Source organism: Paramisgurnus dabryanus, chromosome 10 (assembly GCF_030506205.2).
Source record: "Paramisgurnus dabryanus chromosome 10, PD_genome_1.1, whole genome shotgun sequence".
In the NCBI taxonomy this organism is placed as follows: Eukaryota; Metazoa; Chordata; class Actinopteri; order Cypriniformes; family Cobitidae; genus Paramisgurnus; species Paramisgurnus dabryanus.
In genome coordinates, this window is record NC_133346.1 from 9,154,012 (window position 1) to 9,169,783 (window position 15,772).

Below are 15,772 nucleotides of genomic sequence, written 5' to 3' on the forward strand. Positions count from 1 at the left end.
TCCGAGATGCACTTGACGGCCTTTTGTGCGGTGAAATTTTTTTGGACGACCTAGTTAAGGTGGTAGGGTTTCCCAGCTAAGGTGGGCCGCCCGAACTGAAAAGTGCTGCGGGAAACCCTATAGCTTCTGGTAACAACGCCATCGTGGACTCACATGATTCATTAAGGGGGTTGCACACTGGACGAGTAGTGCCGCGTCGCGCCATGAATCTAAAACAGGACAGATTATTTTCTATGAATGTACGCACACCGGCAGCGCCTCTGGACACTGCTCAAATCCCTGTCGCGCCACTCACATAGTTTAACATTAAATAACATCATATTTGTCCCAAATCGTTAGCGTTTAACATCGGCTGCTAACGTATATATTTTGCATTTTGAAGTATGCGCTCTGACTAAGCCTGCGCTATTTAATGTGCACTTCCGGTGTACGATACCTCAGAGTTGTCCTAGACGCGACGCAACACTTTTCGTCCGGTGTGCGACCCCTTGAGAGTCACTGCGCAACGTACCGATGGCAATGATCGCTCACTACGCTAAAACTCTCACGGGAATCATGCGAGTTCAATATGCAGTCGTTAATGGAAGATAGTTATTACAGTTTATAAAAGTTGAAATATGGATATTTTTACACAATCATATCGATAACCCCTCAGGAGAGCAGCATTAGGTCAATTTTTAACCCAGCACGTGTTCTGTCCAATATTTACCAATTATGGGTCAAAAATAATCCAGCCATTTTTAGAGTGTTGTCCATTAACAAATCTGTGTAAGCAGCAGTTTTAAAAAAAAAGGTAAAGAAAAAGCTTTACTGTTTCGTAAAGTCAATCGAATGAAAGTAACCAATGCAATCCATTGTGCACCCTGAAGTCAAGACTATAAATAAAACACTTTCTCTGCCTTTTGTTTGACATCGAGCTGTTTTCCATTTGAAGTCATTTACCCGAGAAGCCAAGGCGAGTCATCAGTCCATGTAAATGTGAGGCACGTTGTACTTTAGGTTACAGAAAGGGACGATACAAGCCTGTGAAAATGTTTTCATGTTTTTTATCCACCCATAGTGTTTTCATCCTTTTTTAAGCTAAGAATAAGCTAATACAGTTTGACATGCTGCCGCTTGTCTAGACGCAGTAATTTATTTGAAAATTAATTTTAAGGAGCAGCTACACATTCCTCCGAGGCTACGATGACTAAAGGTGAAAACAATCTGAGCAGATGTAAAGACAAACCTATTTTGGTGTCGGGACTCCCAGGAGAATTGTGGGTATATAAAGTACTGTGCAAAAGCCTTAGGCCACCATGCCACAATTAGATTTGCTGTTTTTGCAGTGTTATAGTGATCATATATAATTGTTTCTCAGTCCCTCTAATACAATACAACCAAAAATACAGGAAATGTGTATATAGTATTAAAAACTGTATAAAAAGTGTCAAGTTTTTAGGGTAAACTCCTCTTCCACTTGAGCAATAGCAGGAAACGGCAGGACCTATTAAACCTAAATAAAATTAAATCCTAATTTCTCATTTTAAAGAAATTAGTCTTTTTACTTCATTCTGCTCAAAAACGCTCAAGATGTGTTTAGTGCCAAGAGAGGTCACACTAAATACTGATGATGCCTAAAGAAAACATTTAGTACTGAAAATTATTATAAAAATTTTTTGTACATATTTCTTGTATTTTCTGTTTGTATCTTAATAAAATAGATTGGAAAAATAAATATGGATGGACGTTAAAACTTCACAAACAACAAGACTGGTTGTGCTGGCCTAAGACTTTTGCACTTACTGTATGTATATATGGATCTGCGATGTCACTGAATACTCAAGCAAAGCTGCGCCTTTCTCTCACATCTGTTTTACTAGAGGAACTGCGAATATACAAATAAAAAAAATCAGGTTAAGGAAGAATTAAATTGACTTAGTGGTTATTGTAACACCTTTTAATACTTTAATTAAAAATGAACACTGCTGCATCCAAAGAGAAAGAAAGAATTGCAAGCAAACATTTTTCAAATGTTTAATCTGTGCTTATATGATCTCTTTTAAAAAAAGTGTTTTAATGCTCCCCTGGGCCTGTTTATAAAATCAAACACTAAACATAATCATGCAAATCGGTGCAATTATAGCTGACCAGCCGTAAAATGGCTCCCGGAATATAAAACAGCATTTATACCTGTCGTTTTACACAGTAGTGCGACACCAAAGAAGGGGTGGAAGTTTGGGGAGGGTGTTAATTGACTATCTGTGAAACTAGGGAGTATTATGTTTCTGCAAAGCTATGATGAATCGTGGGTTACAATTCATACAATCAATTTAAATCAAATTTACGACTACTTTCTGACAAAAGCTTTGTGTGAGCTGAGTCTCAAAGTGACTAACAACTGTTATTATTCTCTTCTATCATTTTCTTACTGTAATGCACCCGATGGACACATTTGTGCTCTGATGAATTGCACGAGGCTTAATCTTTAAACAAGACTGATTGATCCATTCCATCCAAAACTGTTCCTCATAATCTGGGAAAATATTTCCTGACAAGCAAAGATTAATGTCTTATGTCTTATATAAACGTCGATAATAAGAGTTTAACTTAAATATGCATTGTGTAACTTTTAAAAGGATCTCTTGACAGAAATGAAATATAATATAAATAACCATAATTATAAGTTAAGCATTTTTTTATGTTTGAAAGGTATTTAAAATGATTTGACAAAGTATTAACACTTAATGACACTGAAATGACAGTTTAATGTGATGTTAACCAATAAAGTTTGGTCCATTCTTAAGTTTGATAATTATTCTGCCGTGTCATGTTTATGACATATTTATGACAAGTTGATGTACTGGTTTATGACAAGTTGTCATTACAAAGACATCTCAAACAATGTCATCTTTGAATTAGAAATGATATAATTGAACAAATGACACTTTATGAAAGTTGTCATAAATGTGCATATAATCTTCTTCATGTTCATGACACTTGTCATGTCATGATTATGAAGGTGTCATTGTCAGTCTTAAGGGGGTCGCACACCGCGCCTTTAAAAAAATTCAACACATTAGCTGTGTCTGAAAATAGGGATGCACCGATACCACTTTTTTGGAATACGAGTACGAGTACTTTCATTTCAGTACTTGCCGATACCGATACCGAGAAAAAAAGATGATTTAAATTTACAGGTAACCGCTTTAGTCATATAATTTAACAAAAAAAACAAAGGACTAGTTTTCCAGTTTGTTGTAAACTCTGCCTCTTTGGACAACACAAGAGGCATTAACCCCTTACACGCCGCTCAAACATAGACATTTCTCAGACCGTGGTATCGATTCCAGGTATCGGGGGACTTTTAACGAGTACGAGTACTTTAGAAAATGTGGTATCGAGGCCGATACCAGTATCGGTATCGGTGCATCCCTATCTGAAAACGTTCCCTTGTTCACTCATTCACTATTCCCTATATGGGGAATGACAATTGAGTCAACTATATGGGGAAGAAGCAAATGAAAATGAGTGAGCCATTTCGGACACTGACGTAAATACCATAAACCCTTACACCTGTGTGGCTTTACTGATTGTACTGTGAAATGGTAAAGTTTACTTTCTTACCGTTTTTCACATTTGTCATATTAATTGTATTAGTTGATAATAAAGAGAGCAAAAGAACTGCTTATCATATTTATTTACTGTTGTAATATTTATTGTTTAATAAAAATGTGTACCCGGTTTTAAATCAAAGATATCGCAATATTGTTTTCCCATTTGTTTATTTTCAAAATATTTTTTGACACCACTACAAAATGACCGACACACGATATAGTGCACTATATAGTGGATAGGGAGCGGTTTCGAAGACACAGCTATACGCACACCGACAGGTGGCGCCTGTCCGCGGCGCCCAGCTACGACAGAGCACATAGTTTAACATTAAATAACATTATATTTTTCCCAAATCGTTAGCGATTAACATTGGCTGCTAACGTATATTTTTCATTTTGAAGTAGACGCTATGTGACTAAGCTCGCGCTATTTAATGTGCACTTCCGGTGTACAATACATCCGAGTTGTCATAGACGTGACTCGAAGCGGCGCATCCGGTGTGCGACCCCCTTTACGCACACCCCTTCAAGTAAAGTGTTCCAGTAAATTATTATTCTACCTTCAAATACACCAACACAACTTTTTATGTCAAAAGCAGTGTAAGTAACAAGAACATGGTACATAAGTATCCTAACAAACATACATTTCATACCGTTCTTTGTTAGTTTATATTAACTATTCATTTAAATATACAACCTTATTACACATTTAAAGTATATGGTAATGTCAACCAATGCAAGATAGGTATAAGACCACATTGTAAACCAAACAAAGGCCCAGGACTATATAAACCGTTTCATCAGGCGCACGTGAGATGATGCGATATGTGTCTGGTCCGAACTTTACTTCCGTTTCTGTTTGTTTAACGGTCTGACTGGTTGCTAAACTGAACTCTTAGACGAATACCTCGTCGAACATCATAAATGTTTTGGGTTCCTTTGTAATCTACATGTTGTTTATTTTGCTTGTTATATAAATAAACTACTTTAAAAGAACTTTGTTGTTACTTAGTTTACCGGAAGTTACATGATGACGACGAAAGCTGCATGTTTATGTTGTAACTGCTGATACCGTCTATACCACAGAGGGCTGCTTGATAAATCGCATGCGCAATTATCATGCCATCTCATCAGTTAAGCCAGTTCCTTGAATAATTTAACATTCATTATTGCAGGCGATACGCATTTCATGGGTCCTATGAAGAACATAACTCAAACACCAAGGAGTTCAATGTCTGATATCAAAGCTTGGACGGTATAGTATTTGGATAAAAACTAAAGTACCAAGTGTTCCTACTTCATTAGGTTTAGTAGGACTTCCATTAATTCACCGTTGAATGAATTTTGTGTAAGCTCCATGTGGGCATTTTAAGAGTCTGACTTTTAGGAAATTTGAACTCATAGACCTCAGATTATCTTTCAAAAACTGGAAATTTGTCATTCACCATCTTACGAGTAATACGGTCCCTTATTAAGGGATAAAATAATTTAAGTGGGAAAACCCATCGCTAACTGTCTAACAGCGAGATCAATTTAGCGTGACCTTCTCTTGGCAACCTCTTCTGAACAGTTTGTCATCGTTTCATTATTGGCTGCAAGCTTGTAAAAAGTCTGCCTGAACAACCAAGCATGTAAGGGCTTCTGATACATACAGTACGCAGGCGGGGAAGTAGGTGTTGACGGTTGTAGGGCAGTTTCTTGCAGAGGCCGGGTCACACGGCTCTAAGCAGAACTCATTCAAGAGACCTCTTCCCTCCTCCCAAATGTAGAGGGCAATCTAAAACATCAATAGGATGAGAAGAGCAGGAGTATTTTTGGTTAACCAAAAAATCAATGCCCATTGAAAGAACGAAACCTCAAGAGATAGAGTATAACTAAAAGCTATTCACTTCAGAGATCAGAGAAAAACAAAGTATTTTAAGGAACAAAGCGGTACTTTGTAACTAATGCTGTGAAAATAAACAGAGGTTGACTTAATGATTGTAGTTTTTCAAGCCCTATCGACTTGCAACTTTAATGCATCTCCATGCAATGGATTCATGTCAAGTTTTTTTTGTGGGGGGGAATTTATCATCTTTGGCAAAACTATACCTTTTTAATTTAAATACACATCAATCAGACATCAGATACTTGAAGCTTTGAGTTAAGTTAATATGTTTATTGAAATAATTGACATACTAAACAAAACAAAATAAATAAATAAGTAAAGCATGTTGTCTTTTTTTCTGAACATTTCATTTCTCCAGTGCAAGACCAGAGAGAGCCTCTTACAGACCTGCATCAATGGAGACCACAAAAGTAGCACTGAGAGTTCTTTCTGGAACACACCGTCTCATTTTTATTAGCGAGTGAGACGAGACGGGGAAAAGAGGAAAGAGTCTTTCAATGTCACACAATTGAAAACCCTAATGATGACGCAGTATCTCATCGGGATATATATACACCGATATTCTTGTGTGGAGGCAGATATAAAATTATTTCAACGGCAGACGTTTTGTTTTGAGACGTAACACTCAAGGGTGAGAAAGTGCGTTACATAAGCCCCAAAGAGCAGATTTGAGAGATTTTGAGGCTATTATCTGTGTGAGGGTCATTTGTGGAAAAATAATGCCTTAAAATAAATAGACTGATAGTTTTGTTCAAATTCGTTCGATTTGTCATTATGGGTTCAAGAACATCTCCTGCAGATGCATTGGAGATAGTTTTTTTAAGGGAAATTGTAAATGCTACCATTTAAAATAATGAATTATTAACATACAAACATTATAGTCCTTTGTTAAAGGACCTGTATGTAACATTGACCTCTAGCGGTTGAACTTGGCACCGCAGTCTAAATGTAAAGTATAAAGGGTATGCAATGACGTCACTTTTCAGTGGCAAAATATTCGACAAAATGGCTGGTTTTCATAGCGGCTGCTGGGAAAACGCCAGTAAAACTGACTATTATCAGCTTAAAGTGACACTTTGTAGTTTTTCAACCTTCATAATATATTTTCAAGACCCTTGTGATGGTACATCGACTTAAAATAGATTGACCTACATAACCCGAGCACAAAAATAACTACAAAATTGGCATTTTTCACTTCCTCCACTTCCTCAAATTCGGACGTGAGAGCGCAACAATGTATTTTCCTGATGTTTTTGTCGGAGGAGACCAGAAAGAGAAAACGGGAGAGTGACAGAATAAAAGAAAGGACGAGGATCAATATTGGGTAGTGTTCGCTCGCTGGCGTGAACTAAAGGAGAAGGAGGGGTTCCTGACCGACGCTGACTTGGCCGTCATGCTTTTGGAATAGTAAGTAATGTTATATTGCTTGCATATATAAGTCCTATCTGGCGCCTGAACACTATTTGACTCTGTGGCGTTGTGGTAGTGTCACGGGTTTGATTCCTCTTTAAGGCAATTTTTTATATATAAACTTTAATCAAGCGATCACCGCTAAATCTGGCTTGTAAACGTGAGCTACACGATCTTTTGGCATTTCAAAAATATAAAACCCATGAAATTTTCGTATGATATGCTGGAAGGCACACCGTGGACTTTGTTACCTTTTTTCTTTGTGACAGTGCTGCGGCGCTTGTGGCCTCTAGGGGCGCCAGACGTCAAAAATACATGTCTAGTGCACCCAGTGGCCAAAAAGTTCTGCGGTGTGCCTTTAAATTGAGTTTAGTTGGCCTTAAAGGAACACGCCCACATTTTGGGCATTTAGCTTATTCACCGTATCCCCCAGAGTTAGATAAGTCCATACATACCTTTTTCATCTCTGTGCGTGCTGTAACTCTGTCTGACGCAGCCCCCCCCCCTAGCTTAGCTTAGCATAGCATAAAGACTGGAAGTGAATGGCTCCAGCTAGCAAACTGCTCTTAATAATTTACAAAATATCCCGCAAATAGCACCCGGGAAGCCCCCTGGTGAGGAGCAGAGAGTTCGGTCAGAGTTGTGCAAATCACTCCGCCCAATTAGCAGTGCTTCGCCTTCTAAGAATATAGTTCCCAGTATGTTAAAAGATGGCGGTGTCTCATATGACTTTGTTATTTGTACACGGTGTGACTATACAAATCACAAAGCATAAATAGGAAAATGTTCACGTTATTTTGTCACTTATTGGGAGCAGTATGCTAGCTGGAGCCATTCACTTACAGTCTTTCTCTTAAGCTAAGCTAGCGGGAACTGCGTCAGACAGAGTTACAGCATGCACCGAGATGAGAAAAGTATGTATGGACTTATCTACCTCTGGGGGATACAGTGAATTAGCTAAATTCCCAAAATGTGGGCATGTTCCTTTAACAGTGACCCTAAAAACTTGCCAAACAACCAGTAGTTTGTTGACATTGGCATATGGCCAAACATTTCTTTTGCTGACATACATGTTTGTCTTGCCTAACACTATTAAACCACCCCACCTTTGTAGAACACAAGGCTCATCATAATGGATTTTTTTTTTTTATGAAGGCTCACTGACAAAACTTTGCAATTACACAGAATAAGAGTATTCATTGGTGCATTTTTATAGGATTTTTTATCCCAAAATGTTACATACCTGACATATGGCTACTGCTACTGTTACTTCTCCTTTGGGTGTTTTTTGCAGTCCGCTCCAAATTTTTGTTAAATCTGTTAGCACAGTCGTCACACAACTACTTTTCCCATTTTAGATGCGTTTTCACCCTATGCTAATGCTGTTGCTCAGACTTTTGCGACTTAGTGGGCGTAACCGCAGTCACTTTTGCCAAAGGTGATGTCAAGTGCATACCCTCTATTGAATATGTTTTCCCTGCCCTCTCTATTGGGTTGCCAGACACATACAGGAGCGCAACTGACGATAGGTTTATCTGCTCATTTTTACGTTTTAATGTTTTTTGTTGTCTCCAAATTACAAGCCCCCACGTGTAGAATTTTATAACTCAATCTGTGGCTCATTTCAGGGGTCGCATTTATGGGCCATTGTGGTGTCATTTCAGCCGCCGTGATAACTGGCAAAAGAGTTGTCGAAATACACTATTAGGTAAATTGGCAGTGGGCAGGATCACACAGACAAAACAAAACCAAACATTGCGACATGAAAGATGGATTTCCAAAAAAAAGAAAACTGGCTAGAGCATAAACTTCATGTTTCCTAAATATCTACACATTTATTAAAGTGTTATTTTTATTAAGTACAGTAAAAAACATACATGCAGCTACTTTAACTCTCTCACCTCACGTTAAAGGTCAATCGTGAAATCCGATTTGGGGGGCTCATAATTGAAGCGTTCTGCATTTCCGAGAGTGCCGATAAAAAACATCATTTAAAATCTAAACCAGCAGCTCGTGGTGGAGATACGCAAGCACACAGATGAAATCTGACCGCTTAGCCAGTGGGCAGCTGAGGGCCCAGCCAACCATGAAGTCAGGATATCTGAAGTTGAAGGGGGCTTCTGAGAAAGCATAGACTGTGGGTTCCTCGTCATAGAGTGGTCTACCCAAAAAACACTTCTGAAAAGAAAAGACACTCTGGTCAGATCAAGAGGTTTAATCTGCCAGAGTCTGTTTCTAGACGATCTTTCATTACTGCGAGTCTGCAGGAGACGGCTTTTTGTATTCTGTTGACCCATCTACTGTTTCTCCAGGGAAAGTCGGGTAATGGAGGAGAACTTGACAGAGGTCCTTCGGCACTTCTATGATTAATTTCTCATGGCCTAAATATCTTGCGGCACGACATGACACTTTGTTGTCAATTTAGTGGAAATGAGACACAGAACAAGCAGTCCAGTACGCTTTTTTATGCAAGAGCCAAAAACAGCTGTAGGCTATACAATTTTATAATATGTTAGCACGGTATAGTGTCGGATGGTGCTTTTTCCTGTAACACAATTAATATTATTTCATATTCCTGATGCAAATAATGCACAGCAAAAAATGAACAAACAAACCTAACATTATGCACATGACCACCCCCATACACCAATGAGCATACCTGGCAACCGAACAATGACACAGGCACAGTTCATAGAGCAGTATATAGACCACCAAAGAGTGTTTGGTGTCAGAATACGAAAAGCTGACAATTTATCAGATTTTAATAGATGACCAATTGTGATGGCATGGCCTCTTGGAACTTCAATCTCCAAAAAGGTGCACCTTGCGGGTTGTTTGCGTGCCACTAAAGTGAATACATATTAAAAGTGGTGCATGGATGGCCAAATGACACACCGGCGCCCAGCTGCGAGGGGAGTAGAGACTGTCGCCCATTATTCACAGCGACCGCAGGGCCACAGTGTGACAAATCACCAGCAGCTACAACAGTGGTGACCAGGGCAATGCGTCACAGTTCATTGCAATCTTCTGCGTATGATCCTGCGTAGCAGATGACCCGGCCAGGTGCCCATGCTAACTGCACACCATCACCAACAATGCATGAAACAGGAATGAGATCATTGTGATAGGGCCATGGGTGGTTGAAAGAAAGTGATCTCGTCGTCTGACGACTGAAAATGATGGTTGGGAGCAGATACGCAGATTACCAACAGAGGCTATGGCACCTGCATGAACAGTTGAATGGACACACGCTGGGCGATGTTTTCTTGACACTTTAGGCCCTGTTATAACAACAGCACTAGCTGTCAGATATCTGGACATTGTTGTGGACCAAGTGCACCCATTCGTGGCAACTGTGTTCTTTGCCAGTGATGGCCATTAACAACAAGCAACATCTCACAATGCCAGAATCATCAAGGAGTGGTTCGAAGAACATGATGGTGAATTGCTGTTAATGCATTGGCCTTTAAATTCACCTGATAAGAACATTAGTGGTTGAACTGGTACTGCATCACCATCACCCCAAAATATAGGAGTACTGGAAGGCGTGCTATTGACATTATGGTAACAGAAACCATAAACCTATTGCCACCTTTTTGAACATTTAAGCTTTGTATTTCAGGACTAGTTTTTTTTATTACATTTTGTACGGGGGAACACGGGTGACATTGCAGACAATCAAGCAACAACTGATTTGTGAAAGAATCCTTGATTATTAGATTTCTCAAGGAAAGGTGGCGTAGCACATGCCAGACACGCACACTTGGCTGAGAAAGTAAGCTGATGCTAGCTTGCTCAGTCTTAAATGATAACCGAGCTGTACATTTCCATCTTCAGCAGAAATGACACACATTTAGTTTCAGTGACATGATTAATGTTCAGCATTCTCACCCAATAACAAGCTCCGCTTCACATCAAATGTTTATTGCTGTACAAATGTTACGGTAAATTAAGCGTGACGTCTTGATATTGCACTTTTGAGGCAACAACAACATCAGCATCTAAAATCAGATGCCACAATCTGGCCCTCACCTGCTCAGCGCAAAACTCACTCAGCACCTGCAGAAGATCTTTCCATGCTCCTCTTCCAAAAACACATCCATAAAGATAGTAGAGAGATTTGAGGCTGAAAACATGAAAAGAAATATGAATATGCACCCAAGTCTGAATGTTAAAAATGTAACTTATGCAGTGTATTTTGTACTTAGCCTACCGCTGCAATGCAATGTTTCCATCATAGTCTGATAGCTCGTTAAAAAAAACATCATGTCCTACAGCTACTTCATAAAGTCTGCGTAAAGTCATTTCAGAAAACTGTTTCTAAACACATTATAAATGTTAAACTGCTGAAACATGTTACAAATACTGTTAATATGTCGTAGCTTACTAAATTCGGAGTTACACCGTTTTCTGTGTAACATTTCAGGATTATTTGGCGGGTCTAGAGCCACCGAGCATGGCTCCGCCCCTAACACCATCGCGAGCATCCATTCATGTTTTGGACGTTTTCATCGGACGCACGTGCGTTGTCGCGGTTACGCGTCTGGGTGGAACACAACTTCCGGTCTCTGTTTGTTTATGCTGTTACTTGTTACTGCTGAAATTGTCGGTGTATTTGAGAGAGACAAGGGAGCTTTCCCGCGAGTGGGCGTGGTTTCAGCACCGACAGCGGACACGCCCTATACATGGATATCAGCTGACGTCACTCACTTGTCTTCCGCCATTTTGAGGACTTGAAGTGGTCGCAAAAGAACTAGAAGCTATGCCTTCAATATGCTGTGAGCATCAAAATCGCTATTTTAACAACACTAAGAAGGCTCAACACAACATGATATTTTGCTCGAAGTATCGCCTATGTCTCTACACGTGAACTCAAGCATTGAGAACATTGTTTGTGAACAGAGAGTTAACTAAAAAGAAGGTTTTGAACAACTGACTTTGGATGATTTGGCGTCCGCTCGCCGCCTTCTTCCCAGTCAAGATGTATCGATCTCCAATTGCGACGTAAGGAGGGAGGATTGTAAAGATTGATATCTCCTAAAGCATAGTTCCATAAAAATGCACGGATAAGTCGTTGTTTTGTCAAAGTGAAAAACAATATTGACCTTCTAGTTGAAAAAGGAGCCTCATATGAGATTCATTCATTCCCCTTCGGAAATCGATTATTTAAGCCTGGCAGAGATGACGAGCGGACACCATAACAGCCAAAGTCAGTTGTACAAAACCTTTCTTTTTAGTAAACTCTGTGTACACAAACAATGTTCTCAATGCTCGCGTTCATGTGTAGAGATCCAGGTGATACTTCGAGCAAAGTTTCATGTTGTGTCGCGCCGCCTTAGTGTTGTAAAATAGTGGTAGTTCGGTAGCAGCGGACAGCGGCTGGAAGAACGCATCAGGGATCGAGAAGGCATCACACCCTAACCAAGATATATTTTTTTAAAGTAGCGTTTATTTTCATGACAGTCGAGATGCGACATGTTGTCTTTCGTAGCCCTTTACTGTATCCGTAAGAATCATAGACAGTAAAAGATAAGAAATCCGTAAATCATAGCAAGGTAGCCAATGCTTGTCAATAGCCTACTGGTACTCGGTAGGTCCTAAAGATGGCGGCATGACATAAAAGGTCACGTGACTGAAATCCATCTATTGGAGCGCCAGTGGAGAATCCAGCCTTTTTCCTTTTTTTTTTTTTTTTTTAGAAGTTTTGCTGCCTTTAATTTTTTGGTTTAATAAACTCAGGTTTACAAATCATTTCAACTTACTATTATTTATCTTGACTAGAGATGAGTTGTTATAACTTATCAAATATAGTTGAAATATGTCAACTTCATTTTCTAAGTTATAACAACTCATCTCTTGTCAAGATAAATAATAGTAAGTTGAAATGACTTGTTAATCTGAGTTTATTAAATAAAAAAATATTTTTTTATCATTCAAATTTGGCTGGGTGATTATAGGTCCCGTTCTTCCTGTGTTTTTGAAGTTGTGTTTACGGTGCGCAATATAACATGTGTTCATGTTTCGCGGTATTTTTCGCTGCTTTCACTGTCCTAAAAATGGTCTGTCTTCCTTATTAAGTCCCTCCTTAAGAAATACGTAACGAGTTCTGATTGTGTAGTTTGTTTAGTGTGTTGTGACGCAAAAGCAGCTTAGCTTTGCAGAGCTGTTTGAGCCAAAGCTAGCGACTGACGTATTCCTGTGGGCGGAGTTTATTCAAAAACTGTTGTATTGACGTCATTAATGCCGGAAGTAGAGGGCTGTAGTCCAAACCAGCTGTTCGCTGTAGGCTTTGAAAGGCGAATTCTGAAAATATATTGCCTGGCAGTGAACTTTGAGCATTATCATTTAGCAGTTATTATTTATGCGCTTACAGCAACATTAAACACTAACTAAAGTTTGAAAAATGGGATCAGGAAGAACTTGACCTTTAATAATAACACGTTTTTGTATGCAAAGTTAAATACGATCAAAAGGATTTGCTCTTCAATTCAGAAATTGAATACTGTTATGCACATCTGCACACTGCATTAGTGGCAAAACTGTTGCTTGGTCAGGACTGTAAAAAATAAAATAGCACAAAAAGAAAAGTCAAAAGGGAAAGGTCAAGATATTGTTAGAAAAGCAGTAGGTGTTTAGGAGTGCCTGGGAGTATTTGTATTCAGCAAATGTGCCGAGGACTGAAACAGTAGCTTATTTAGATGAATAATGTGATAGCACAGAGATTACCGAGGTTATTGAGAATGTGCTGGAAAATTGAGTAGATTAAGGATCAAGAAGACCACATTGTGAGAGTGTGAACGTGGATGCTTTAAACGATTGATTGACAGCAGAAAACTGAAACGTTCCGACATGGCGGTCTGTTCGAGGAATCTTTTTGTTCTATGTAAAGTGTGTTTGACACTTTTAGTACTTTATGAATGTAGTCAGACTGTTTTGCATATACTCATAAATCTCACAGAACGACTAACCTGCAATCAGATCCTCTATACACAGATAACAACAGTATGGCATGACATTCAAGCTGAATTATACTTCTTGTCCAGTAAATGCAAAAGTTTAAAGTTGCAATGCATTTAATTATACGTGGCACAAAATGTCACCACACAGAAAATATTTAATGCTTGAACAAACAGCAATGCTGAGGTTCACTATAGACGGTTTCAGTGGCAACAACATAAACAAACGGCTTTCGTGGACCAAACTTAATTTCCAGTAGACTTTTGCAAAGAATCAATAACAACAGAGTCCTTCTAGAGTAGATTATTTCAAGCAAAATAAATAAGTAAATTACCATAGTTCAATTATAGCCTTCTTTGCGGCTGAGCCCAAGTGAACTGTGGTCCAGCCCACCTCTGCAAGCCAGCCAGGGCGCGATAACCAAACTGCGCCCGGGTGCGGTACAGAGCGATCACTAGGATTTGGGGTCAAACTCGCCCAAACGCGGTTTGGTTTGGATAGTGTGAGTACACCCTTAGTCACTAGCCACACCGATAATCAAGCACAGACCGGAAGTTAACTTCGGGCCAGGAACGTAGCCGCAGCAACGCGGGGCATCGTATGAAATCGTCTTTAAGCAGTACAGTTACAAGTGTGGTTATGCTTTTGCAAACAAAAACTTGATAGATTGACTTTGGCGATGTTAGTTCATATATTTTCCGCTGACGAAAATAAAGAATCAAGCTTTGTGTGTCACCTAGCAACAAAAAAGCACCGAGAAACAGAATTATGTGAAGTTTAGCAGACCTGAACTAACTGCTACACAAGGGAATGCATGAGTTCAATACGACACACAAATAACATTAAAGCACGAATAGTCTTTGAAGGCCTCCAGAAAGTAGCATCTTTGAAGTTTTGGGTGTGGTTTGAAGGTTTAAGACAGGTTGCCCGGCTCGACTGCCAAATTCAGCGAAATGCCACAAGATTATGACACAATCTGGGAATGAAAACAATGAGGTGAAAACCAGAATTAATTTACTGGAAAACGGTTTCCAGAAGACCATATTTCCAAATCCAGGTCACGGCCTGTCAGAAGACTAATCGCTCACCTCGGCTCATCGCGGTCGAACAGCATAAAAGCCTTCCCCATAACTTTTCCATAAAAGCCGTAACCCATGCCCGGTTGGGATGCAGACTGGAGCATTCTCACCTTCTCAACAACACCAATGCTTTAAGCCCTCTATGGTCTTCTAATGAGCCTACTCCTTAAAAATAGGTCTCAGAATTGTGAAAACGGTTAACAAAAAGTATAGCCGAGATTTAGGCCTTATTACCCAGCATGAAAAATGGCGGGTGAGATCTGATCGTGAGAAAATGCAAGTTCAGAGTTTAGTAAGGCAAGTAGGGGCAAGGATCTTCCGAATACACAGTGAGATGGAGAAGATGGCAAAATAAAATAGTTTCCCGGATACGTGGTATGATGAAACAATTACGGAAAAAGACTCACACCAATTCCAAAATGTCAAGGGGGATCAGTGTGAAACAACCTCAGTTGAGAAAACAAAAGACATAATTTTACTCAAGCCTCCGACTGCGGCGCGCTCATGTTCGGCATGCATTTTTGGCAAAAGTTGATGGGTAGCAAACACCTGCCAGAAGTCATTTTTGTAATGGGAGTTATTAACTGTGGTTAAGCACATTTTCAAAACGGCCAATTAAAATTTTTACAAAACAGACGGATGTAAATCAGCCGTTTTCTGCAGCACATACTGACTTGAGCTTCTGAAAGTTATGTGAAACGTCATACCTTTTATTATGGCAATATTTTATAAACACAGTTCAAACCATGGTTTAAAATAACATTAAAATGCAATATTATGTTCCTTATATATGATCATGGAAAATTTTTGGGTGTTAACGAAATAAGGGAACACATACATGA

The 15,772-nt window shown here is 39.3% G+C and overlaps 1 protein-coding gene across 1 annotated transcript in view; it reads right to left on the minus strand.

Moving 5' to 3' along the window:
- b3glctb (beta 3-glucosyltransferase b) overlaps window positions 1-15,772 on the minus strand; it is a 38,609-nt gene that overhangs the window by 19,073 nt on the left and 3,764 nt on the right. The window contains 5 exon segments of the mRNA XM_065265214.1: window positions 5,254-5,373; window positions 8,796-8,856; window positions 8,942-9,072; window positions 10,927-11,020; window positions 14,940-15,040. Of these exon segments, the coding sequence (XP_065121286.1) occupies window positions 5,254-5,373; window positions 8,796-8,856; window positions 8,942-9,072; window positions 10,927-11,020; window positions 14,940-15,040 (507 nt within the window).